The sequence below is a fragment of the Talpa europaea genome (assembly GCF_964194135.1).
Source record: "Talpa europaea genome assembly, chromosome: 7".
In the NCBI taxonomy this organism is placed as follows: Eukaryota; Metazoa; Chordata; class Mammalia; order Eulipotyphla; family Talpidae; genus Talpa; species Talpa europaea.
This window is the reverse complement of record NC_140074.1, coordinates 127,084,506-127,109,445: the sequence shown is the minus strand read 5'-3', so window position 1 is coordinate 127,109,445 and position 24,940 is coordinate 127,084,506. Positions and strand designations below refer to the sequence as shown.

General features: G+C 40.7%; 1 protein-coding gene across 1 annotated transcript; it reads right to left on the bottom strand.

Annotated features, from left to right (window-relative positions):
- Nucleotides 1–81: 81 nt before the first annotated feature.
- Nucleotides 82–24,940, bottom strand: APOH (apolipoprotein H; the record flags this gene model as incomplete). Its single annotated transcript, XM_084238042.1, has 10 exons — nucleotides 82–628; nucleotides 810–1,086; nucleotides 13,892–13,942; nucleotides 15,517–15,714; nucleotides 17,131–17,310; nucleotides 18,725–18,913; nucleotides 20,689–20,765; nucleotides 21,876–21,972; nucleotides 24,126–24,666; nucleotides 24,896–24,940. The coding sequence occupies 10 exons, from the start codon at nucleotides 24,938–24,940 to the stop codon at nucleotides 82–84; spliced, it is 2,202 nt and encodes a 733-aa protein (XP_084094168.1).

Genomic DNA, 24,940 nt, shown 5'->3' with positions numbered 1-24,940 from the left:
GGGGTCCAGGGGGTCCAGGGATCCAGGAGGTCCAGGGGTCCAGGGGGACCGGGGGCTCAGGGGTCCAGGGGGTCCGGGGGGTCAGGGATCCAGGGGGTCCAGGGGTTCAGGGGTCCAGGGGGTCCAAGGGTCCAGGGGTCCAGGGGGTCCAGGGGTCCAGGAGGTCCAGGGGGTCCAGGGGTCCAGGGGGTCCAGGGGTCCAGGGAGTCCAGGGGGTCCAGGGGTCCAGGGTGTCCAGGGGTCCAGGGGGTCCAGGGGTCCAGGGGTCCAGGGTGTCCAGGGGTCCAGGGGGTCCAGGGGTCCAGGGGTCCAGGGGGTCCGGGGGTCCAGGGGGTCCGGGGGTCCAGGGGGTCCAGGGGGCCGCGCTCCTACCTTGTCCGGACGCAGGTTTCTCCTCAGAGCCGCGACGGCTCGGCCCGCCCCGCACCTCCGGCGCGCGTCAAACTTTCCCAGCTCCTCCCCGGTTCTGGCGGACGGGACTTGGCGGTGCAAGTGGACTCGGGGCGCCGTGCGCGGGGCCCCCCGAGCGGGGCGCGCGCCCCTCAGCCTCCGAGAACGGCCCGGGCCTGCGGGGCGACGCCCTCCCGAGCTCGGGGCCCGCGGGCGGGGCGCCCGCCACCCGCGCGAGCTTCCGCAGGGGGGGTGGGGGGCGGGGAGGACGGGGGGACACGAACTTGGCGCCCCTACGAGCAATTTAACGAGCCGCCGCCGCCGCCAAACGGTTTCAAATCCTTGCGGGCCGGGCCGAGGCCGCCGCCCAGCAGGCCGGGGGCGGGGCTTCCGCGCTCGCGGCCCCGCCCCGTCCCCACCAGCGGGCGCCGGCCGCGCGCGCCGCCGTCGTCATAGCGACGCTCCGGGCTCCGGCGGCCGCGTCCCCGCCGGTCCCGCGCCCGCTTTTTCCCCGCCCCCTCCCCCGGCCGCGGCGTAGCGTGGCGTCGTTGTCATGGCGACGCGTCGGCGCGTTGTGTCCAGGACTGTCTTTCCGCCTTGACCGCCCCTGGGCAGTTCCGGGCAGGCGCTTGCGAGATAACCTGCTGCCCTTTGGGCGTCCCGCACGGGGAAAGCGGCTTGTGGACACTTTGGGGACTGTGGAGAACGAGCAGTAAAGGGCCAAGGGAATAGGATTCGTGGAGCGTGTGCGCAGGAGGGAGTGCCCATTATCCGGAGGGACTAAAGCAGTGTAAAGCCTGCAGTCTGTCTCACATCCCAGAGGTCACTGAGGGTGGACGACATGGGAAAATGAGCATTGCCTTTTTTGTTTTTTCTTGCATTCAGAAGTATCCAAGGTCTGAAAAAACTGACCTCAAATTCTGATGATGTTAAGAATTATTCACTTATAGCAGGAATGTAGGGGAACCAAATAAGACATCAGTGTAAAAAAAAATAATTAACAGTACAAAACACAACAAAGCAAAAGCAGACAGTTATAAATCAGAGACATACTGCAGGGGAGGAGGAGGGAGAGGGATCAGAGGGAGAGAGGGAGGGGCACAGTGGACTGCAGTGATGGTGCAGGGGTGCCTTGGGGAAGGAAATTCTATGGGGACTCAGGACTCAATCTGAGGGGGTGGGGGGAAGCAAATATTGTTTAAAAAATAAAAATTAAAAAATTTTTAAAAAAAATTAAAAGGCTTTGGGTTTACCAATAGCCAAAAAAAAAAAATAGTAGCATCAAGTGAAAATCATATTTTTGCTGCTCTCAGGAAGTCAGCCACCTCTGGGCAGTCTCCCTGTCTGTTGCTGTGTACTTTGGTGTTCTGTTACATTTTTGGAAACACTCTGTGCTATATTTTTTTAAATACCAAGCAGAAACAAATTTTAAGTTGTAAAAATATTCACAAATGAAATTCAGCTTACCACTGTTTTTTAATCTAATTTCACAACAGGGCTCATTCTGCGTATCTTTGCAATACACTCTGTGATGCCAAATCTAACATAAGCACAGCTTGAAGCATCTTTTCAGTTTTTCATAAAGAAAACAGAAATGCATTCATTTGTAACCAGTTATTTTCAAGCTTCCAGAAGGAAGTCATTCTCTTTCCAAGATGCTTTTTTCAAACTTATCCCACAGGATGTAAACACCAACAGGTGTTCATTGTTGGAGTGACAAATCATGAAAGCTAAGAAAAAGAAAATGTTTAGTTTTTCAAAAGCATGTTTGAATATGTTTATAGCTAAAGAGTGAGCAGTAATACGAATCACTTGCATTGAAAATCAAGGCAAAACCCAGTCAAGCAATTGCAGGAATTTGCACCCTCAGTGAAGAGGTTCAAAATTGTTAGAACAACATGAAATGAATTTAGCAAATGATGTTTACATGAATATGAACAGATTGGAGAGAGGGGTGATAAAATTAGGTCAGATTCATCTAAAAGGAAATAATTACAATGGAATGGATACAGATGAATGCAAATAAATTCAAAAATTAACAAAGTAAATTTATTAGTATTTTCTCTAATTAGGGGACAGTTAAGAAATGATAAAAATTTCCCTTCCCACTTTCAAGAACTAATAGTCATTTTTCCATTAGAAATTATACATATATGCGCCTATGTCTGCATACATTTAGTTATGCAAAGGAAAATATGGTGAAGATGAACATGCAGGGCTTTTATTACTTACCTAATCTATACGTAACTAGAATACCCATCTGAGTTGTCTTCACCTAGGATTCAAGTTTATTTTTCATGTGTAGAGAACTGGAAAGCAACACCCACTTGGAATCCCCCACATGTGAAAACCAAGGAACCTCCTAGAAAGCAACACATCCTCATCCTGAGAGATGGTGACCACACCTAATCCAGTGACATATAACTAAACATCCAAGCCAAGGGGGGCAAGTGACATATAATTATCCATCCTGGCCAAGGACTCAGCTCCAACTCTTTTCCTTTTCTTGTAACAGAACGATTCCTGACCTTTCCAGATAAGGAACTTCCTTTGAGAATCTTAAAAATCTTTAATTTCCACCACACCCCACCACCACACGCCATCACACCCCCGAATTTGCAGATGACTCAAAGGGTTCCCAAAATTTCTGAGATCCATGAATGGAGCCTAAGAACTCCTGCTCTCTGGACTTTATATGCATTTAAACATTTAGAACAGACGCCATAAGCAGTATATATGTCCATAATTTCTGAAGCTAGCAAACTCAACACAGACACGATTGCCTTTAATGCTGGACTCCAGCAACCTCAGGACAGGCATTAATAAACAGTAGCAGCAGCAGGGAAGACTTCGTCAAGAATCAGACACAAGAAATGAAAATAATTATAATATCCTCACAGCTATATACATTTGGAGAAAAATTAATAATGCATGCCATATGTTAGTGTAGGATTTCTGGGGACCTCCAGAAATATTTGAGAAGTTGTTCATTTAGAAACCTCAAGAGTTGGGCCTCCCCGGTGGCACAGTGGTTGAGCGCTGGGTTGCGAAGCTGCCTGCAGCCTCTGCAGCGCCAGTTCGATCCCCGGCTGCTCCCCGGCCACCAGAGGAGGGTCCCACATGGCGCGCAGACCTCTCCTGCCGCCCGCTGCTCCCCTCAGCAGTGTACTTCGGTCCTTCTGCCTGCTCTGCTCCCCGCTCTGGCTCTGGCTCTGGTGAATTCTCTCACCCTCCCGCGCTTCTGACTGTACCCAGTGCTTGTATAAATAAATAAATAAATCTTTAAAAAAAAAAAAAAAAAAAAAGAAACCTCAAGAGTGAGATCAGATAAATCCTTTTTTGAAACTGTTGCAGTATAACCTTAAGCTAGTATTGTAACAGGGTGGTCCCCAGGAAAGGGGGAGTTTCCCTGCCCCACCCAAGAGAGGGTGGAGCTGAGCAGGAAGAAGAGAAGCTGCAGAAGAGACTGAGGAAGGAGCAGGATGGAGCCAGGAGACCTGGAGGAGGCGCATGGAGCCAGGAGACACGTGAAGAAACTGCGCTTGTCTTTTGGTCGTGGACTGGGTGACCCAGATGTGGGTGAGACCCATGGGGAGGTGACCATGGCAGTTTTTATCTTGATGTTGGTTTTGCTCTTTTCCTTCCGGGCTTGTCCGGTTGTTTGTGACCCTTTTCTGTGGGTCCCCACTGGAAGATGCTTTAGACTTGGGGCAGGCTTTGGGGCCTTGTTCTGGGCCGATCCCATATGGATGGACTTTTACCCACGAGGGGACGGGTAACTTTGGGTGCTTCATTTAGAAACTAGACTCTTTGCCTTACCTGTATTGTTTCCTAGTTTTATTAAAGATCATTCCCATTAAAGTCTCATGTGTTTTGTGTTGATACGGCGGATGGCAGAACCCATTTAGAATAGGCAGGTTTGCGGGGTTTGGGCTGCCCCTCTCCCTGCCCTATAACAGTATGACCTGAAATACACAGTTCTTGACATACACACTTTGTGGACAAATCTATGGCAACTGTGTAGTAAATGAATTGATCAGGCCTTTTATACCACTAATCTCTGTGTCTGTCACCTGTGGCCTTGCTCATGGGAGTGTGGGTGAGGGGCACGCATGCCTAACTATGGACACCTGGAGCATGGGTGGGGGCACACCTGAGCCTAGAGGCCAGGGAAATAAGGGCGGCATCACTCTAGAAAACAAGTGACTGCAGGATTGACAAGACCACAAGAAAATACCAGAGAGCCCAGAGGGAAAAAAAGCATAAATATTTGCAGGTGGCTGAGAGGCTCTGTTGCCTCCAGAGCATGCAGATCCCCCTGCCTGCCCATTTTACAGCAACCAATCAATAGGACTAGAATAATGACTTGCCATTATATATATTTAGTAAATGCCAAGTATTCTTAAGGGAATATTTCCTCTCCCAAGATTGCTGTGACATCCTACGTGTCACCTCAGCGCAAATGTCACTGAGAGAGACCTTCACTGATTCCCAAACCACTCCTTATTTTCTTTTAGAGCCCCAAGTGTGGGTCTGCTGCTCCTAAGCAGCCTGTTTGGTCACCATTTTGTTACCTACAGTTCTAAATCTTAAGCAAGGTCAAAATGACCCATTCAGTTAGGTACAGAACCTAGCCCTGCAAGGTGCCTTTCAAATCAAAGAAGAGCACAAAGCAGGATCATGCTGGGAAGGCTATGCATCACAAGGTATGAGCGGGGAACATCTGGGGGGGCAGGGTGAGGGGGTGCTGATGACTGATGTATAATGCATACTCCCGACTTATACATCAGGAAGTATTACCCGGAATGCCCCGGGGGCTGAGGACCATGTATAACAAAGGACCCCAGTGTGTATATTACTCAGTGATCAAAAAAGATAAACTCGTGCAATTTGCAGCAACATGGATGGAGCTGGAAAGGATCATGCTCAGCGAAATAAGCCAGAAAGAAAAAGAAAAATACCAGATGGTCTCACTCAGCAGGAATTTAGAAAACCTAAATAAGGGACCGGGAAAAAGACTACTTATAATAAAGTAAAAATCAAAATCAACAAGCAACTATAAACTACAGACACACTATAGGGGAGGGGGGAGAAGGGAGTAGGATCAAAACAAGGGGTGGGGGTGGGAATTGTATGGGGACTACAACCAAGATGAAAATGGATACACATTGTGCAAAACTGAAAAATGATGTAAAAAATATATGAAAGAAAAAAAGGACCCCAGAAGCTGATCATTGGAATGCCTTGTTGATAAGATTAAAACCATGGCTGGGGAACTAGGGCATGATCTCAATGGCAATACCTAGTCATCAAGCAGATAAAAAGTGCCTGGAGGGTAGACTCACAATGCCTGATCTTCTACATTCTTTCCCTTTCTTTAATATCCTTCCCCTTTCCTTTTGCTCTGGCCCCTTACAACCAATGCTGTATATCAATAAAAAGGCCAGGATCTTGCTCTTCAGCAGCATCAGGCATTATGTAGCCTGCTCCATGACTCCCATTTCTTTATCAGTGTGGTGTTGCCCCATGCAACACCCTTGTACTTTTTCATTGCATTTATCAAAATGTGTAATCAAATATTAACTAATGGTAATGAGCTTTTATAAATGTCTTTGGTGCTGAAAAGACAGGGCCCATGTCTGCTGGGTTCACCATCACAGACCCAGCACCTTCCAGAACACCTAGCTTGGAGAGATGATCCATAAATGTTTACTGATTCAAAAATTAAATGCAAATTGATCTTTTTGTGCTTTCTTCTTCACATCAGATAGAACATGGCCAGCCCATAGCCCTCTAGTTTACAAAACTTCCATTCAAAAAGCCAGAAAGACTAATTTTTCTGAAGCCAAATTTCTTCCTAGGAGAGCAAATCTAATTGGTCTAATTTGAGCCAATGAGTACAATCCTATCAGATATGGTCAAGAAATTGGCATCATGTTATATTAAATAGGACTTCATTCCTTCACCTTTGTATTGGAGGGGGCAGGGGTTGAGTTGGGGTTCCTTTCTCAGAGACGGAAAGTGATGAATTGAGTTACCTCACTTGGGTTCCAACTACTATAAATCTTCAATAGCTGTGAGAACAAAGATTATTTTCTGCCCTCCAAAAGTTTACAGTATATTAGAAGGTAATCAAACAAACACCAAATGACCATATTTGAAATTAGAGTATGTCACCTGACTTAAAAGGTATTTAAATAATAGTCATGAGCATAGAAGAGAAACAAAGAAATATTATATATACTGTGATTTTAAAGTCTGTATTTGAAAATACACACTGAAAATACTTTTTTTATTTTTTTAAAAGATTTATTTATTTATGCGTATAAGAGCTGGGGTACAGGCCAGAGGTGTGGGGGTGAGAGGATTCACCAAAGACAGAGTGGGGAACAGAACAGGCAGATTGACCGAAGTACACTGCTGAGGGGAGCAGTGGGCGAGTCAGGAGAGGTCTGCTGCGCCATGAGCAACCATGTGGGTTGCTCCCTGGCTGGCCAGGAATCGAACTTGTGCTGTAGTGGCTGCAGATTACTTCATAAATTGCATCTTAACCCTTGCGCCACCAGGGAGGCCCCTTTCTTTGATTTTTAAAAGGTATTGAAATTGAAAGATTTCTATTGAAACTATTATTTCCTATTGCTTACAAGGGAGTTAAAATTTTAAAATAAAATTTTACCTCAATTTTTCAAAGATCAAATAGCAACATAGTTAACAACGATGTAAAGACACAACACTGGAAAAAAATTGTTTTTCTTTCACATGTGGAAAGTTGATGATGCTGTACTTCTCATGTTGAAACGGATCTGTTTATTTTCAAAATATGAACTTAAAATTAAGAATTAGGCTAGATAATACTGACCAATGTGAATTCAATTATTCTCTACATAAAACATGGGAAAATGTGGCCTTTCACTAATTAGGAAGATAATACTCAAGTCATACGTAACTTGAACTAGGACTGTATTTTGTCATAAACTTTAAGTCTGATGATTTTATATTTTAAACTCCTGCTCTATAAAATTATAGTCACGATAGCAGAGATCTGGAGGTTTCTTTCATCTTGTGTAAGTCACTGTTACTTGAATTTCTTGTTTTATGAAGTCAAATACAAACCTGATAAATTTGCTCCTTCTAACTTTAAATTATATGTATCTAAAAGTTCTATTATTTCCTAAGGGCATTCCTTTTTATACCTTAACTGCCCTGCAGATCAATGTCAAATGTGTAAGTCTATATTAATAGATCTTTTACTAATAGACCCACAGAAAGTAAGTTATAAAATAGTTTATAAATCATTTAAAATACTTTAACATACCATTTAACATACTTTCATACACACAAAGAAAGGAAAACAAACTATAAGAATATGAATGAAAGGTGGACAATGATTCTCCATGTGAAGAAAACAAATATCAGGCATCACTGGTGGTGCAGGCTGTTGAGTGTCGCGCTGTGAAGCTGTCTGCAGCCTCTGCAGTACCGGTTCCATCCCAGTCCAGCTGGCCAGTGAGAATCCCACATGGCGAGGAAGACCTGTCTTGCCCACTGCTCCCCTCAGCAGTGTATTTCGGTCCTTCTGCCTGTTTTGTTCCCCGCTCTATCTCTGGTGAATACTCTCACCCTCCCATGCATGTGGCCTGTACCCCGGTTCTTGTATAAATAAATAAATCTTTAAAAAAAAAAAACAAGAAAAAAAGAAAACAAGTATCACTTAGGTCCCATCAAGTTCACTACCCAAATATCTTCAAATTTCTCCAAAATATAGCTCATTTTGGAAAACTTCAACTGAGAAAAGAAATTATGCAATTGACCATATTTTCTTCTCTGAAACATTTTGGACTCAAGATTTCAACAACTTCAATGTAAATTTATCTGTTAACCTGAAGGATTATGAATAATTAAGTAAATAAAAAATAAGTACAAAATGCAAGAAATGTTAATGACTTTTGGATCCCTGTGGTGGACTACCAGGCAATTGTTTCCACTTACTGTCAAGAAAAATCAATAACCATGAAGAGAAACGAAATTTTTCTTCCGAGGCCGAAATTATTTAATTGTACCTTTTTATTCAGATTATGAAAGTTTTAATGCTGTTATAAGGGAAATTGGAAAACACTAAAAGGTTTAAAGAAAAACAAAGGAAATATTACGTGGGATCCTACTCTATTAAGTTATTATAACAGAGATCTGGAGGGTAAGGAATAATCTTATTAAGGAATAACCACTATTAACAATCATGTATGTGTATCGTATATAATATATGTAATCATTTTAAGATCTACTTATTATTCCTTCATTTGGAATCAACATAATTTGCTGAATTATTCCCCTATGATTAGATATATAAGTTATAGCAGTTTGGGGCTCTTACAAATGATACTATAATACATATATTTTAATATTACATCTTTATTGAAATATTCTATTTCCATCAAAGACATCCCTATGAGAATTAAAAAAAAATAAAATAAAATGAAACAAGGGTTTTGATCACAACTGCCACTTGTTTTTCAGAAGTATTTTGTAAATTTCACTGAGAGTGACATCTCACATTAACAATTTTTCTAATCTGTGCTAGTAATATGTATTCAGATAATATCTTTCTATAAGTTTCTATGAGCTGGCTACTAGCTGGCCACCCATGACAACTGTGACCTATTTGCTACCTGCAAATCACAGCAGAGCATTCCTCGGCTACCTACGGAGTACAGCTCGTATCACGAGGCAGCTCCAAGGACGCCGAGGCGCTGTTGACCTGCTGATATGACCACTACTAAAAAAAGAAAGGGTTGCTACCTTTAGCACAATGATTCTGGATTCCTCCCTTAGGCCAGAACTGCAGAGCATTCATTCTACCCTGCCTTCTGGAAAGTCCATGCTAGAGGCTATTAACAGAGATATCAGAGATACTTCCTCCTCCCCATGCATCATGTGCATACCAACCTAGCAGGCATCCAGACACACTGGCAGCACTTATGAGGACACTTCATAGTCTCATCTGTCCAAAAACCTCCCAGCAGCCTGTCTCAGCATTCCTCCCCAGGCTGTAAAATTCCAATTATTTCCAGGAAGCCACTGGGAATATTTGTCACTTAACTCACAATACGAGAATGGTAGCGAAGACACAGCTCTTAAGTTTGGAGATTGTCTGGTTCTGTCACTTATTAGCTCTGAGACCTGGGTAAACCATTCCTTATAGGATAAGGAGAAAGACAGAAGTAACAGAGGTGAGACAGAGGAAAATTTTACCCAGTACTTGACACTAGGAAATTTTAATGCAAAGTTTTCTTTTTCATTCCCAAATGTTTTGCCACTAGGAGGCAACATTAGCACGCAAAGAACTAGTCACGTCTCTCACACAAACACACACACACACACACACACACATGCACACCGCTCACACACATGCTCACACCCATAAAACACATATATGCACACACCACTCGGGGGATAAATATGTTCACACATGTGTCCCCAGCTGCATAAACACAAGCATACTCACACACATGTGCACACACCCCAAGCTGTTTTCTTTTCTTTCTTTTATTTTTTTTAATCTTTTATTAAGGGATGAAGATGGAGAATGAACCTCCAGCTAGAAGGGAAATTTTACTAATGAAATACTTATTGTTGAGTTTGGGGACTGAGATATAAGACCACACATATTGAAAGATTTGTTAATGTCTTGGAAATAAGAGATTTCATTGTCTATAGAATAAATTTCTTGTAGAAATATGTTACAGCAAGAGAGAAAAGTCAAAAGACAGAAACATTTGCATTGAGAAATGCATCTTGTCATAATGCAAGAGAAGCATTGGGACTTCAGGTGTCTTGCACGAGGGCACTTGACCATGTACACTGGGTTCATTGAGACTGCAGCTGCTAGTTCAGTAATTGCATAAGCTGTGAGGACCAAAGTCAGCCATGTTAAAATTCAGACATGCCTCATTTTATTGCACTTCATTTTACTGCATGGGACAGATGTTGCATAATTTTCTACAAAGTGCAGTTTTGAGAGAACCCTGCATTGAGCAAGTCTATCAGCGCCATTTTCCCAAAGCTTGCTTTGTGTCTCTGTGTCACACTTGACTAGGTCTGTACTTTGTTTTTTTTAAACATAATGCTACTGCACACTTATAGTCTACAGTACAGTGTAAACATAGCTTTTATATGCACTGAAGAACCAAAAAAATTCATGTGAGTCACTTTCCAGCATTTTGTTGTGATGTTCTAGAATCCAGCTCCCTAAGGTGTGCCTGCAGAGAACAAGAATCGGCCACTTGTGGCTTTTTTTCTGTCTTTTCACTGTGCTGCCCGGGAAAGCAGAGCGTAGTGCCTCCTGGACTATCAGTCAGCAGAGGAGAGCTCCACACTCTGTTGCTAGGGAGAGTATCGCTGAACTTCCATGACAGACAAGCTGGTGATCTAACCCTTTAAGAAGAAAAACATTTGCAAAACAGAGTATTTATGGGACTAAATGGACCACACATAATAACTAAATATTAGTTATTATGCAACTGGGTAGCTTCTGCTGATGGTTCCTTTAATCCAAAATGCCTCTTCAGCTTGCAAAAAACAAAAAAACAACTGGTAGATTTTTCTTTATGTGGAAATAGCAATACATTAACGGAATCAGTACTAGTGTCTAAGCTCTAAATTCTACTCTATTTTCTCAGGGATCCAAGCGTATCCAGCAGTCTGAAAGGCCTTCAAATGAGAAAAATGGTGCAAAAAGTCATTCTCAACAAACCTGCCATATTCCAGGAGCTTCTCTGTGGAATAGGCTGGGAGCAGGGGAGAGAGTGGAGTAGTGTAGGTGTGAACAAAATAGGAATGCTGGACTTGGAAGTTTTTGGCTTCTGAACAGTTGATGTTACCAAACAACAGACATAAAGCTACTATAAGACAGCATGGTATTGGCAAAAGAACAGATAAATAGAATGGACCAGAATAGAAAGCCCAGAAAATGGTCCCCCCATAAATAGAGTGAACTGATCTTTGACAATGGAGCAAAGACAATACAGTGAAACAGAATTTTTTCAATAAACACAGCTGAATAACTGGTTATCCACAGGGAGGGAAAGAATCCATACACAGACCTTCCAAAGGGATCATAGGCCTAAATGTGAAACACAAAACTATAAAAACTCTTAAGGGGTAACACAGGAGAAGATCTAAATGATATTGGTATGGCAGTATCTTTTTAGATATAATTCCAAAATAAGACCCATGAAGGAAATCATTGCTAAGTGGGGCATCATTAAAATGAAAAACTGCTTGATGAAAGACAGTGCCAAAACATTGAGGAAAAACAGCCACAGGTTGGGATAAAATATTTGCAAAAGATATAGCTGATAAAGGGCTCTTACCCAAAAACACAAAGACCTTCAAAACTCAAAAATAAGAAACCTGTTTTTAACAATGGACCAAAGACCTTAAAAGACACCACACCAAAGAAGATATACAGATGGCAAATAAATGCTAAAAGAGTAGATTTTAAAATTTCTCATCATAAGAAAAAAGGTCATTGCTATGAGTGATTGTGGATGCCAACTAGAGTTACTGTGGTGATCATTTCATAACATATACAACTACCAAATCATCATGTTGTACATCTGAAACTAATATAATAAATAAACACCTCTTAACATATGATCCAGTAATCATGCTTCACCCAAAGCAGGTGAAAATTTATGTTCACACAAAAATCTACACAGAGATGTTTATAGCAGCTTTGTTCCTAATTATCAAAACATGGAAGCAACCGAGATGCCCTTCAGTCGTGAATGGATAATGAATACACGGGTCTAACCAGACAATGAAATACTACTCTGTACTGAGAATAAAGGAGCTATCAAGCCATTAGAAAATACATGCATGATCACAAAGGAGAGAATTCAATCTGAATAGGCTGCATATTGTATGATTCCAGGGTGTATGTGACACCCTGGAAAAGGCAAAACTATAGAGACAACAAAAAGATCAGTGGTTGTAGGGGCACAGAGGATTTTTCAGGAAGTAAAACTACTCTCTATGGTATTAAAATGATGATCCAAACCCACACAATGTACAAAACTAAGAGGGAACCCTCAGGTCAACTCTGGACTTGGGGAATTATGCTATGTTAATGCAGGTTCATCTTTGGTTAAAAAAAAAAAGAACAGCTGGGCCTCCTGGTGTTAACTTAACCTAGGGGTTAAGTCTCAGTCCCATCACCACTGGCTGCAGCCTGAGTTCATCCCCACACAGGAAGGTGACCCACATGGCGCAGCAGACCCCTCCTGTCTCGCCGCTCCCCTCAGCAGTGTATTTCAGTGGATCTGACTGTTCTGCTCCCAGCTCTGTCTCTGGTGAGTCCTCTCACACACAACCCCCGCCCAGCACCTCTGGCCTGTACCCAAGTTCTTCTATTCAAGAAATAAATAAATCTTTAAAAAATGAATGAACAGCTCTGGGAAATGATGTTGGTGATGGGGGAGGACGTTGGGGTGGGCTGGCAGCAAGGGGAATATGTGGCATCTCTGTACCTCTAGTTTTGTTGTAAGCCTAAGCCTGCTCTTGCAAAAAATTCTATTTTTTTAAATTTATTTATTTATGGATCAAGAAGATGTGGTGCATATACACAGTGGAATATTACTCAGCCATCCAAAAAGATAAACCCATGCAATTTGCAGCAACATGGACAGAGCTGGAAGGGATCATGCTCAGCGAAATAAGCCAGAAAGAAAAAGAAAAATACCGGATGGTCTCACTCATAGCAGGAATTTAGAAAACCTAAATAAGGGACCAGGAAAAAGAATAACTATAAGAAAGAAAAAATCAAAAGCAAAAAGCAACTATAAACCAGAGACACACCATGGCGGGGCGGCGGGGCGGGGAGAGGCGGGATTGGTGTCAAAATAAGGGGGGTGCAATTGTATGGGCAATATAAAAAAATCTAAAAAAACTAAATGATGTAACAATAAACATATAGTATCTGTGTGTTTGCTTTGTTTCTTGTGTGTTGGGTTTATTTTTACGTGATTAATGTCCTTTCAACATTAAGCTGTTCCAAATCCTTCTGGAAAGCAGGTATGACAGGGCATTGAAAAGCTTTTGGACCAGTTATTAGTCACCAGATCTTCCCATAAGACACTCTCTCTGCTGCCATGATCTTAACGACTGAAGAGTAATCCATTCCAATGGGCCCGTGACCTATTGTATTTTATACCCCTGAGGTGGCCCATAGCAGCCCCTATGGAGCGTGCTCCCTCATCAGGTGGGACCTGGGAAACCCACACCATTGCTGACTCGTCCCACTTCAGTCATGAAAAGATGATGCTCTGGGATATTTGAGTTTCTTAACCAGATAGCACAGTTAAAATTGAGCAACCATAAGGACTAATACTGCTTTAGCCAAGGCAATAAATTCAGTAACTTTATTCTTCACGACCTTCAGGTGTCTTGGACAAACACGGATACAAGTATGACATTTAATTTTGAATCTAAGGACCAGTTTCACATGGTTTTACGTCTGATGCATCCGTTTTCCAGAAAGCCAAAGAACTGTGCTCTGTTTGGGGAAAAAAAGATAAATATTCTAAGAGACACAATCATGTCTTAACCTTATTAAATAGCTAAGCCAAATCAAATACATTTTACAAATGTATAGAATAAATTTAATTGTACTACCGAAACTATTTAGTATGGGGTTTAAGAGGTAAGAAAACCTCCGGGAAAAGGGTAAAGCATTTCCCAGGGAGAAATTAAAAGGCTCTAGATAACGGTGATAATGAAAATTAAAAGGAAAAAAATTGAATCAGTCCTTTATTCTCCAAGATACTAACAGTGCTGCATTGTCTGTAGGGAGAGGGAATAGCTTGAAGAAATACATCAACAAAGCTCTGGTTCGTTTTGTTTTATTTTTTTAGTCATCCTCTTCTGATATTTTTCCTATTGATCTGTACAAGGATTTTTGTGCACTGTCAATTTTAGTATTAAGATCTCACCAGGGCTCTGCCCTATTTTGAACAACAGCAATTTTTTTCAGTGCATTTCTAACTCTGTTATTCGTAATTATAATTTCCATAATACATGTTATATATAATTATATGTATCCTATAACTATATATATGTGATATATAATTATATATTAGAATACATAATACATGATATACACATGATAATACATAATAGGTTATCTATTAAATATATACTATAATTTATATATTATATTATATAATATATGATATATAATTATATATTATAACAATTGTAATTATGAATAATTTATAGTTAGACATGCATTGAAAAAATGTTTTTCAAAATAGGGCAGAGCACTGGTAAGATGTGAAATACTAAAATATATTTATAATTACGTATTTTATAATTATAACCAATTATCATTGGTTGAGCACTTAACCCATGCCATGCATAATATTTCTAAAGATCAGATCTATGAGGGGGGCACTATGTACTAGTTGTTATTCCCAATCTCTCCCTCACCTCCTCTCTCCTCTCTCCTCTACCCCTCTCCCCTCTCTCTCCAGCTGGGCAAGTCTCAGACCCCTCTTTTCTTTACCTGTTCCCATTTCCATCCTCCCACAGCCTTCTGACATATCGCCCTCCTCATCCTTAATGCATTTCTAAACCTATACCCAACAATAGCTCCAGCCTCTGGCTGCTCCTTTCTTCATAACAATAAGGTTCTTTCAACCCTAAATCTGAAACTTATAAGACTGGCAGCTCTAAATACTGCCATTGCCACTGCCACTCACTTGGGGTGCGTTCTTTATACATTGGGACAAGAGGTGATAAATGTCATTTTTTTCAATATTGCATTAAATATTATAATTCAAACTTAATTAGAAATTTACAATATGGTATAATACATAGCAACATTCACCAAACAAAACCACAACCTTGAATTTTAAGGAAAAGAATTGGGAAGGAAAATGTTGTGCAAATGGGGAAATGTGAATACACCTTATTGCTCCACCTCACTACTTTCTCCTGCCTTCCACCTCACTTTTTAAAAATCCAATTTCCAAATTGACATGGCTTCTTACAGTCATTATGTAGTAAAAGCACTGATTATGGTGCGGGAAAAGTGTAAGTCCCACCTAAAAGTTCCAATGTTAGACTTACCCTTGAAGCATTTGGGGACTTCAAAGGTGCCATCCACACACTGAGCTTCCTCTGTATAGCTACACTTCTTTTCTTTATTCTTGCAGAAGAAAGAAACTTTTTCACCATGTGGCATTCCATTCTTAAATTTGTCTTGGAGCTTTACTTTTTCTCCCATGTATAGCACAGTAGCTTTTTTAACAGATATTTTACAAGTTGCTAAAAAGATAATATTAGTAGTCAAGATTTAAGAGTTCAATCTTTCTTAAAGACAATGAAGTATTTGAATAGTGGGTGAGTACACCTGAAACAAATTATTTAAGACAAAAATATTCCAAGGAAAATAGTGAATAACATCAGTCTCTATGCTAACAGTGTTTTGTATTAACTGCCCCATCATTCATGGCTTCCAAGATGGCCGTGCCTTCCCCTACAGGAGCCACATAAAAAGGACAGAGGAGAAGCATCAGATTCTACATTTCAGTGAAAAAGAATTTCTACCAGATACTTCCATCCCCTATAAGCCTGCATCACCCAACTCAGATCTCATTTATTGAGCTAGTTTACCCATCGAACCAACCAGTGTAAATGTTGGCTGATAACTGCTCACAACTGTTCCTGTCTCTGAAAAATTGCCTTTGGTCATAACCTCACCTGGGAGGTTATCTGAACCAGCTCGTAATCCTAGGGTTGGGGAAAGGAGCATCCCATAACCAATGACCTACTGACAAGGGGTTACAGAAAACCAGGTCCACTCATTGGTGGGGTCAACTCTGGAGTAGAATTCATGCTCCAGATCCCTCATGGCAATGAAACTGATACTAGATTACTGCTGAGACTATATCTTCGTTAAAAAAATAGCCCCTGGATTAGCAGTATCACCTGGGAACTTGGAGAAAGTGCAAATTCTTAAGTTCTATCCAGATCTACTGGATCTATCAGATCTACTGTTTAAACAGAAACTCTGTTTAAACAAACCCAGTGGTTGTTTTTTTGCATAAGCATAACATTGACCAAATCAAGGTTAAACAACCAACTGAAAAAAGAAAAGAGGTCAGTTAGTGAATAACACTTTAATTGAGAAGTCTGGTGTAGAGTCATGCCAGGTTCAAGGTGAGTAAGCAGAAAAAACAAGTGAAAGAGACTATGAGGCCACTGAGACATGGAAAGAGTAGCGATTGTTCCTGATTATCATTTCCAAATCTTAGGAGAACCTGTGTTTCATCTTCTGATCTCCAATGTCCATATGATTGCCTGTTGCCCTTTTATAATAATCCCCACTTCCTCTAACAAGTTTGAATGTAGGGTTGGTTTTTGCAACCACCAACAAAAAGAGTGTTGGCTAGAACAAAGCAGAAAAGAATGCTCATGGGCGAAGACTTTAGAGCAATTTTAGGAAGCCCACACAATCTTCCATCATATTATCAGTACTTCCAAAGAATCTGTTATCTCTTCAGTTTAATCTCAGATATGCTTCCTAAGCATGGAGCTCCCCATGCACAGGTGGATCCCAAAGTCTTTCACACACCAATAACTGTTAAAAGAGCCTGAGCAACCAGTGGGAAATCATTAAAAGAAAAGGCAAATCACTGGGTAACTTTGGAGGCGTTTCAAGATCTCACCCACATTTCTTACCTTTACAAGTTGGCTGTGCAGACCAGTTTCCAAATTTGCTACATTCTACTACTTCTGGACCATCCAAGACATAGGTATCATGGCAACCATAGGTGGCTTTATCCTTGTAATTAAGAGCTTGTTTTGCAGGATAATTCACAAACCCATTGTCTGGTCTTGATGGGAATGGGCATTTTACTTCTAAAAGGTTTATTCAATAAAACAGATTAGTATCAATAGTACTGTTGTCTAGTAATTATGGATTAGACACATTCTAATCTCCATTACACCAGTGAATCAGGGTCTTCTTGTCATTGGAATGCAATATCTAGGTAGCTTGGTGCTAAATTATGTCCTGATTATTTCATACCCATGGGACTCTGGATATTAAAAAAAAAAAAAAACAACACTTTGAAGGTAAATGAGTGATATTTCACCAAGTTCTTTGGATGCCACATAATTATGAGGTATTGTAAACTTATTGTAAACTTCATTTCCATGCAGTCTAAGAGGGTGGATTGAAAAGTCTGTCTCTGTTAACTTCCTTCATGCACATGAGCACACCATTATTTGGATTTTAAATGTTAAGACTAATTTTTATGATTGTCTTCAGACTATACCAAAAACCAGCATGAAAAGTGAAGGAGGGGCCTCCCTGGTGGCACAGCAAGTTAAGCACCGCGCTGTGAAGCTGTCTGCAGCCTCTGCAGTGTGGTTCTACCCTGGCGGGCCAGCAAGAATCCCACATGGCGCAGCAGACCTCTCCTGTCTCTCCTGCTGCTCCCCTCAGCAGTGTATTTCAGTCAGTCTGCCTGTTCTGCTCCCCACACTGTCTCTGGCGAATCCTCTCACCCTCCCGCGCATCTGGCCTGTACCCCAGCTCTTGTATAAAAATAAATAAATCTTTAAAAAAAAAAAAGAAAAGTGAAGGAGAATATCAGTACTGCTTTTTGGTCATTTTAAGATCCTCAACAGGGGATCGTATTCCTATCTACCCCAGTACAAGAGCAAGGCCAGAGCCAGGGAAGAGCACAGAGCTTTAGGGAGGTAATTTAATGAGGCAGTTTGAGTACAAACTCCAAAGTTTGGTTCAATTTTGGCTCTTCCACATATATAAAAAACAATCTATATGCCTATAGTAATATTTTAAAAAAGTCCATGGAAGAAAAGTTCTTCTCTGTAGAAAAATTCCAACCAATAAATACAGAATGAAAAATAGGATTAGAAAGTCACCATTACTTAATGTAATCGATACAGATGTTGTTTATAATGATGCATAATGGCAACTTATATAGAGTTATCACACAATGCTCCTTCAATTAAAAAAAAATAAAAAGGAAAAAATCACCATTTTACAATCACCAATAGCACAATTGACTGAGTCCGGGAATATCCCCCAAGACCCTTCTTGGGAATTTTTCCCAGGCAGTACAGAAAGTTCAGTGCATTAAATGCAGTTCTCCTGAAGTCAGAAGTCTGGTTTCATCCATCTGGTGTCCTATCACCTATCACTTCCTGGCACATGACAGATGCCAATAAACATTTGTTGAACAAAGTCATTTAACTTTTTCAAAAATGCCTCCACAGGATGATTTTGTCTTCTCATTGCACTTACCCTTACATTCTGGTAATTGAGTCCAATTTCCATGTTCTGTGCAGGTGACTGTATCATTTCCAAACATGGCATATTGTGGCAAGCACTGGAAGACTGCTGTGTCCCGGTAGAAGGAGTTGTTTCCAGCCAATGGCTTGTAAACACTGAGTGTTGCAAACTTAGGTACGGGTGGTGAAGCACAGGTTACAGCTGAATAGAAAAAGAGCGATCATTTGTATGAAAATGCTTGAGTCTTAAAGAAACTTTTCCAGAAAGAAAACCAAGCCAAATATTAACTCGAGAAAATGCAAAATTGGATCAAATGCCAGGGTAAAAACAATTGATGGCAAATAAAGAAATACGATTTGGAAACTAGATGTCCGAACCAGTACAAAAAACTAAAAACATGAATTAAATTTAAATATAGCCACCATTCATTTGCTGTTTACAATAACACAATAGTTTGGTTTCCATAAATCTTTGATCCAAATGCTACATTGGAAGATGCTTCTAGGAGTCAGAGTTGGATGTCGCTGAGGGGCCATGTTGACATTATTGCCAAGGACAGTGACCTGGTGCAAAGTCATCTGAGTCATTTGAGTTCCACTGCTAGTTCAGGTCTGTCTGTTACTATTGATTACCTCCTGCTTTTACACTCACTATGTGGAGCTCATATAAGTGCATCACACAGAGATGTGGTAGAGGTTTGTCATCTTGACCTGTCTAATGGAGAATTTCAACAAGCCAGAGAAGGGTAAAATAACATAATGGAAGTGAGTACAGGCCAAAATGTAATTTACGTTGTGTTATCTAGATCCTTGCTACTCATAGTGTGATCCCTGGACTAGACACATGGGTACTTCCTGGGAACTTATCAGAAAAGCAGAAACTCAAACTTCACCCCAGACCCAAGAATCAGAATCTGCATTTTAACAAGATGCACAGGTAATGCATTGGTATGGGCAAGCATGAGAAACTCTCATTTAGATGAGACTGAAGCTAAAGCAGCTTTCCTGTTATAACTAAAAAGAAAAGAGACCTCACTATTTGGTACAAATCTGCTTCAAAGGAAACTTTTTGAAGACCCGTGGTGATTGCTGCTACCAGGTGAATAATTCCAGTTAATTTATCCTTAAAAAAAGAAAAGGAAATCTTTCTTTTATAGTTCAATTTCCCTGAAACCACTCTTGATTTGAAATGGTTTTACTTTTCCATTTGCTTCTGCTGGGAAAAACCTCTTCTAAATGTCAAAGAACCATAACTATTGTTGTAACACCTGAGCCTCCTGGTAAAAGATGGCTCTTACATAAATCCCAGGTTTCATAAGAACACCCTCCCTGGATAAGCAAAGCCCAGAGCTGCCCCTGACTGCTTGACTGAGCATCCCCTTAATAAACCAGCATGCCTGGGGCATCTCAATAAACTTGTAGGATACAAGGCCCTTGGGTGGGCTCTAGGGTTGTTTTTTCTTGTCTCCCTCCTCTCTAGACTTACCTGTTGAGAGCAGAGCTAACTGTCCTTTAGCTCTTAAAGCTTTAGTGCTGAGAATAAGAGATTTCACATAGTAGGTCCTCAATACAGGTTCACTTGGATATATGAATGAGTGCAAAGAAGATATTTGATCTCACTGTTTCCAGTTCTTCTAGTCAAATAGTGGCAGTCCTGAATAGATCAATGCCACACATATTCAAGCCCCACCAAAACTTGGGGATCTATTGGAATTAATAAACTCAGAAATCACAAACTCTACCAGGTGGAGAATATAAAATGTGTTCGTAAGTCAAATAATTCCCTTTTGCCATTACGAGCTGCTTGTTTCATCCTCAAAGCAAAATGGTATAGGATGAACAATCTCGAAAAGGGTAACAACCATATTATTGAGTTGAGACTGAAGGGTTTTGGTTGTAAAAGTTATAGTGGTAAAATCAGGAACGTCCCAGGCAAAACCAATAGGTCACACCCCCCGTAAGTGAGACCCAACTCACGAGCACAGACGGGAATGCCTGGATTCCATCTTCCTTCCTCATTGCATTTAGCAGTACTAGATCCATTCAGATAAAACCTGCAAAAGGAGAATCTAATCCATCAAACAGTAAAAGTCCATTAGCAGCATCACTAAAGACCTCTCCACTGAGGACTTCTTCAAACCAACACTATTGACTTCTTTCCCATCTGATGGTGCTGGAGAGCCTAATATTCATCTAAGATTAGGGAATCTTCCAACCTAACACTCCAGGTGACTAATTGAAGGTGAGCTGGTTTCATAGCTGGTGGGTGGAAGCCAAACCCCCAAACACCTCCCTTCCAACCAAGTTAACTACTTCCCACATAAAGCAAGGAATCATCTCTTTCAGGATCACAAAAGAGAATCAACGAATAATTTTCACTATTTTCTGAGAGTCAGCTGACAAAAATGTATAAAACTAATGTGGTTTACTCCCATTGAGAATGTAACATTCTGCCCTTAAAACAATTATTTCAAGGTTGGTTGTCATCAGCCCCACCAATACATTTGCAATCAGTCATGCCAGATGAAAGGAAAGAACTGTATTGTATATACTATTTTATACTTTCTAATTCTTAATCTCTAATCCCAAATGAAGATTCTTAGTAAAATTTTGCCCTGATATACAGCCAATGTGCTATTGACAATGTCACTTGGTGGTGTCTGTTGACAAGGCAGATGAGCTATAAGACCACCATATGTCTTTCTTCTTGGGGATATTATATTATGTGAAGATTAAGAGAACTGTATTGTACATCATCACACAGCCAACCTTCTCCATAGAATTCTCTTCTAGAGACTACCAGGACAGTCAATGAAATTAGACTCATCTCAAAAGTCCAAGTTCAGTTCCTAAAGTATCTTTGCCCTGGTGCCAAGATCTGGACCAGAGATTATAAGGCATCATCTAGTTTCAATCATTTCCTCAGATAACTAATTCATCAAGAGCAGAAAAATGAGATTTAGTAATGACTTCGTATTTCACTAGTTGTTATATTTTCCATCCCTTAACTCACCCTTAACACCACTGTGGTATATAAAGCACGACTAAAATTGATTTGTACTCAGTATGTTCAACCTAAAGGCTAGAAATAAAATACTGACCCATCTTAATGTTTATCTTAAGGACACAGAAATGTTTTGCATCTGTTAACTAAAAATCCTTACCCGGTGTTACAAGTGAAACTGATTGTATTAGGATATTCGAAAGTTGTGTAGCGTACAATTCCATTTTGCAAGATTCCAGCAAAAGGACATACTTTGGCTGTGATTTAAAGAAAAAAAGATAAATTTCTATTTATAGAATTTTCCATTAAAATAAAAATATATAGACTTATTTATATCCTTTGATCCACTACCTAAACTCAAATTAAGTCAAACGAACTATGCACAAATTCATTACATTGTTACCTCTAATAACAAATAACTGGATACTCTAAATGTTCACTATCAGGGCATTATTTAATTATTCAACGGTAAGTTAATCAATAGTTGAAATCTCATGCAGACCACAAAATATAAATTATGAAGTTTATGGAGGCATTCAATCTTTATGATGACTGATGAAAATAGAAAAAGCAAAATGATATCTTCTCCATGACATGATGCAAAAATATACGTATGGAAAATAACTTGAAAAAATAAAACTGTTTAATAAATGGACAATTCACCAAAGAGGATGTTCAGAAGGCCTATAGACATGAAAATTTGTTCATCATTGTTCCTGATAGGAGAGATGCAGGTTAAAACCACAATGAGATGCTATCTCATACCTGCGAGATATAACCATACATACAACCTGTAATACAATCATGCATATTCAGCATTCCCATCCTTGGGCTTCTATCCAAAGAATATAAAGCCATCAACACACACACACACACACACACACACACACAAGCCTTAAGTTCCACAATGTTTATACAAGCATTATTTATAGTAGCTAGAGCCTGGAAATAGCCTAAATGCTCATCAATGGGTAACTAGATCAAGAAGATGTATGTCCGCACAATGGAGTATCATATGGTCATAAGAAAGGATGAAACGTAGCCATTTTCAACAAAAAGGAGGGAATTTGAGAGAATTATGTGTCTCAAAGTAGTCAGAGTCATAAAAACAAATACTGGACATTGACATAGCAGAATCCAACATTATTGAGTTCAATAATGTAAAACACTTTCAAAAAACTGAGGGCTCTGATGTTAAAAGGGATGAGGGAGAGAAAAGGACAGAGGATATAAGGGTTGGTGACAGGGAAAATTAATTAATTAATTGCTAGAGTTTTAGCTATGAGTGATATAAAAAAATTTCCCTAATGATATTGCAGTGATTTTCATTAAAAATTGTCTAGTTGGGTTTTTTTAAGACTTTTTTTTTAATAGAGGCATGTTTTATTTATTTATTTGTTTTGTTTATACAAGCACTGGGTAGTCAGAAGCGCAGGAGGGTGAGAGAATTCACCAGAGCCAGAGCGGGGAGCAGAGCAGGCAGAAGGACCGAAGTACACTGCTGAGGGGAGCAGCGGGCGGCAGGAGAGGTCTGCGTGCCAAGTGGGAGCCTCCTCCAGTGACCGGGGAGCAGCCAAGGATCAAACAGGTGCTGCAGAGGCTGTGTGCAGCTTCGCAACCCAGGGCTCAACCGCTGCGCCACTGGGGAGGCCCCAAAAATTGTCTAGTTGTTTTTAATCAAAAAGCACATTAAAATAATTTGTTTGAAGTTGTATAATTTTCACAAATGTTATACCTATATGATCTAAACAACCAAAGCTCACATAGGTCCACATAGTTATTTTTACTGCTTAATTCTTACATAAAATTGCCAGAAATTCTATCTCAATGACTGTCCTATATTTGATTCTGAAATATAGTTCTTACTGGGTATCACAGGACCATAAAATCAGCAATCTACCATAAAGTAATGTGGGGTATATACATCCATAACATGTTATAAACTTAATATATTTATAATGTATAGTATATAATATATATATAATTATAGTATATAAAATGAGATGAAATGTATATTCATTTCAATGTGAAAGCTTCTTTTATTTTGAGGCAAAATCCAAAGATCCAATGACTGCTCAAGTTTTGCGTTTTCAAGTGTCTCTTTGCCATCTGTTTCAGAGTAGCTGCAGTTCTTTTCACTTCTATGGTGTTTCCCACTCCTTTTATCAGACCTGCTCCCCTTTTTACACCTGCCAGTTCCGACTCTGCTGGTCTCCCCTTCTCTTAATGGCAGGTATCGCTTAGTCTCCCCTCCCCTAAGGAGCCCCCAGGCCCTCTCGCTTCTTCACAGCCCCTGACTCCACAGCTCGGCTGACACGCTGCACCCTGAGCTGGCAAGGCAGAAGGTCATCTCCCGCCAACGCCCAGACTCCACCTGAGCGGAGAGCAGGGAGAGAAGGCGCTCACTTACGGACACACTTCATGCTGTTCATGGGCCAGCTACCGGTGAGGGGGCAGGTAAACCGTCTAAACCCTCCCTTGGTGTAGTAGCCCGGCAGGCAGTTGTAAGTTATCACCTCCCCTGGTTCGTAGGATGCTTTTAATGGAACAACTGTGGCAAATGGTATTGCATCTGGTTTGGAACAGGCTGGAAAGAGAACACAAAGCAGTTGGTTAAGAAATCTACAAGCAACTATAAACCAGAGTTGGGGGGAGAGGGGAGTAGGGATTAGGGTCAAAACAAGGGGGGTGGGAATTGTATGGGGAATATAACCAAGATGAAAATGCATACATTGTGCAAAAATGAAAAATGATGTAAAAAATATATAAAATAAAATAAAAGTAAAAATAAATATAAAGAAATCTATAGCTGTGTTTCTAAGGTCCACTAGCATACATGAGCAAAACACCATTACCTCTACAAATAATAAGCACACCGAGCTCTGCACCAAATACGTGGGCGACACGATACCACATCTAATCTCAACGATTCTCCGAAGGGCACTTAACTTCTACTCATGCATTTTGTAGGTCAGGCCCCTGAGACTTAAGCTAACTAAATATCTTAGGGAAACACTCTATGCAGGGCTATATTCAAGAATAAGTATCAGTCTTATCTCTCCAGCATCCAGCCTGAAGACATGGAAGGTAGCATTATCGAGCCTTGGCACATGCTGGTGGGTTGGATAGATTGTATTTTTTCAAAAGCAAAGAATACTTACTCCATCCTTCCGTAGCCACATAGCAGAGAAAACTCAAGAACAAGACACGCACCGCAGAAATCAT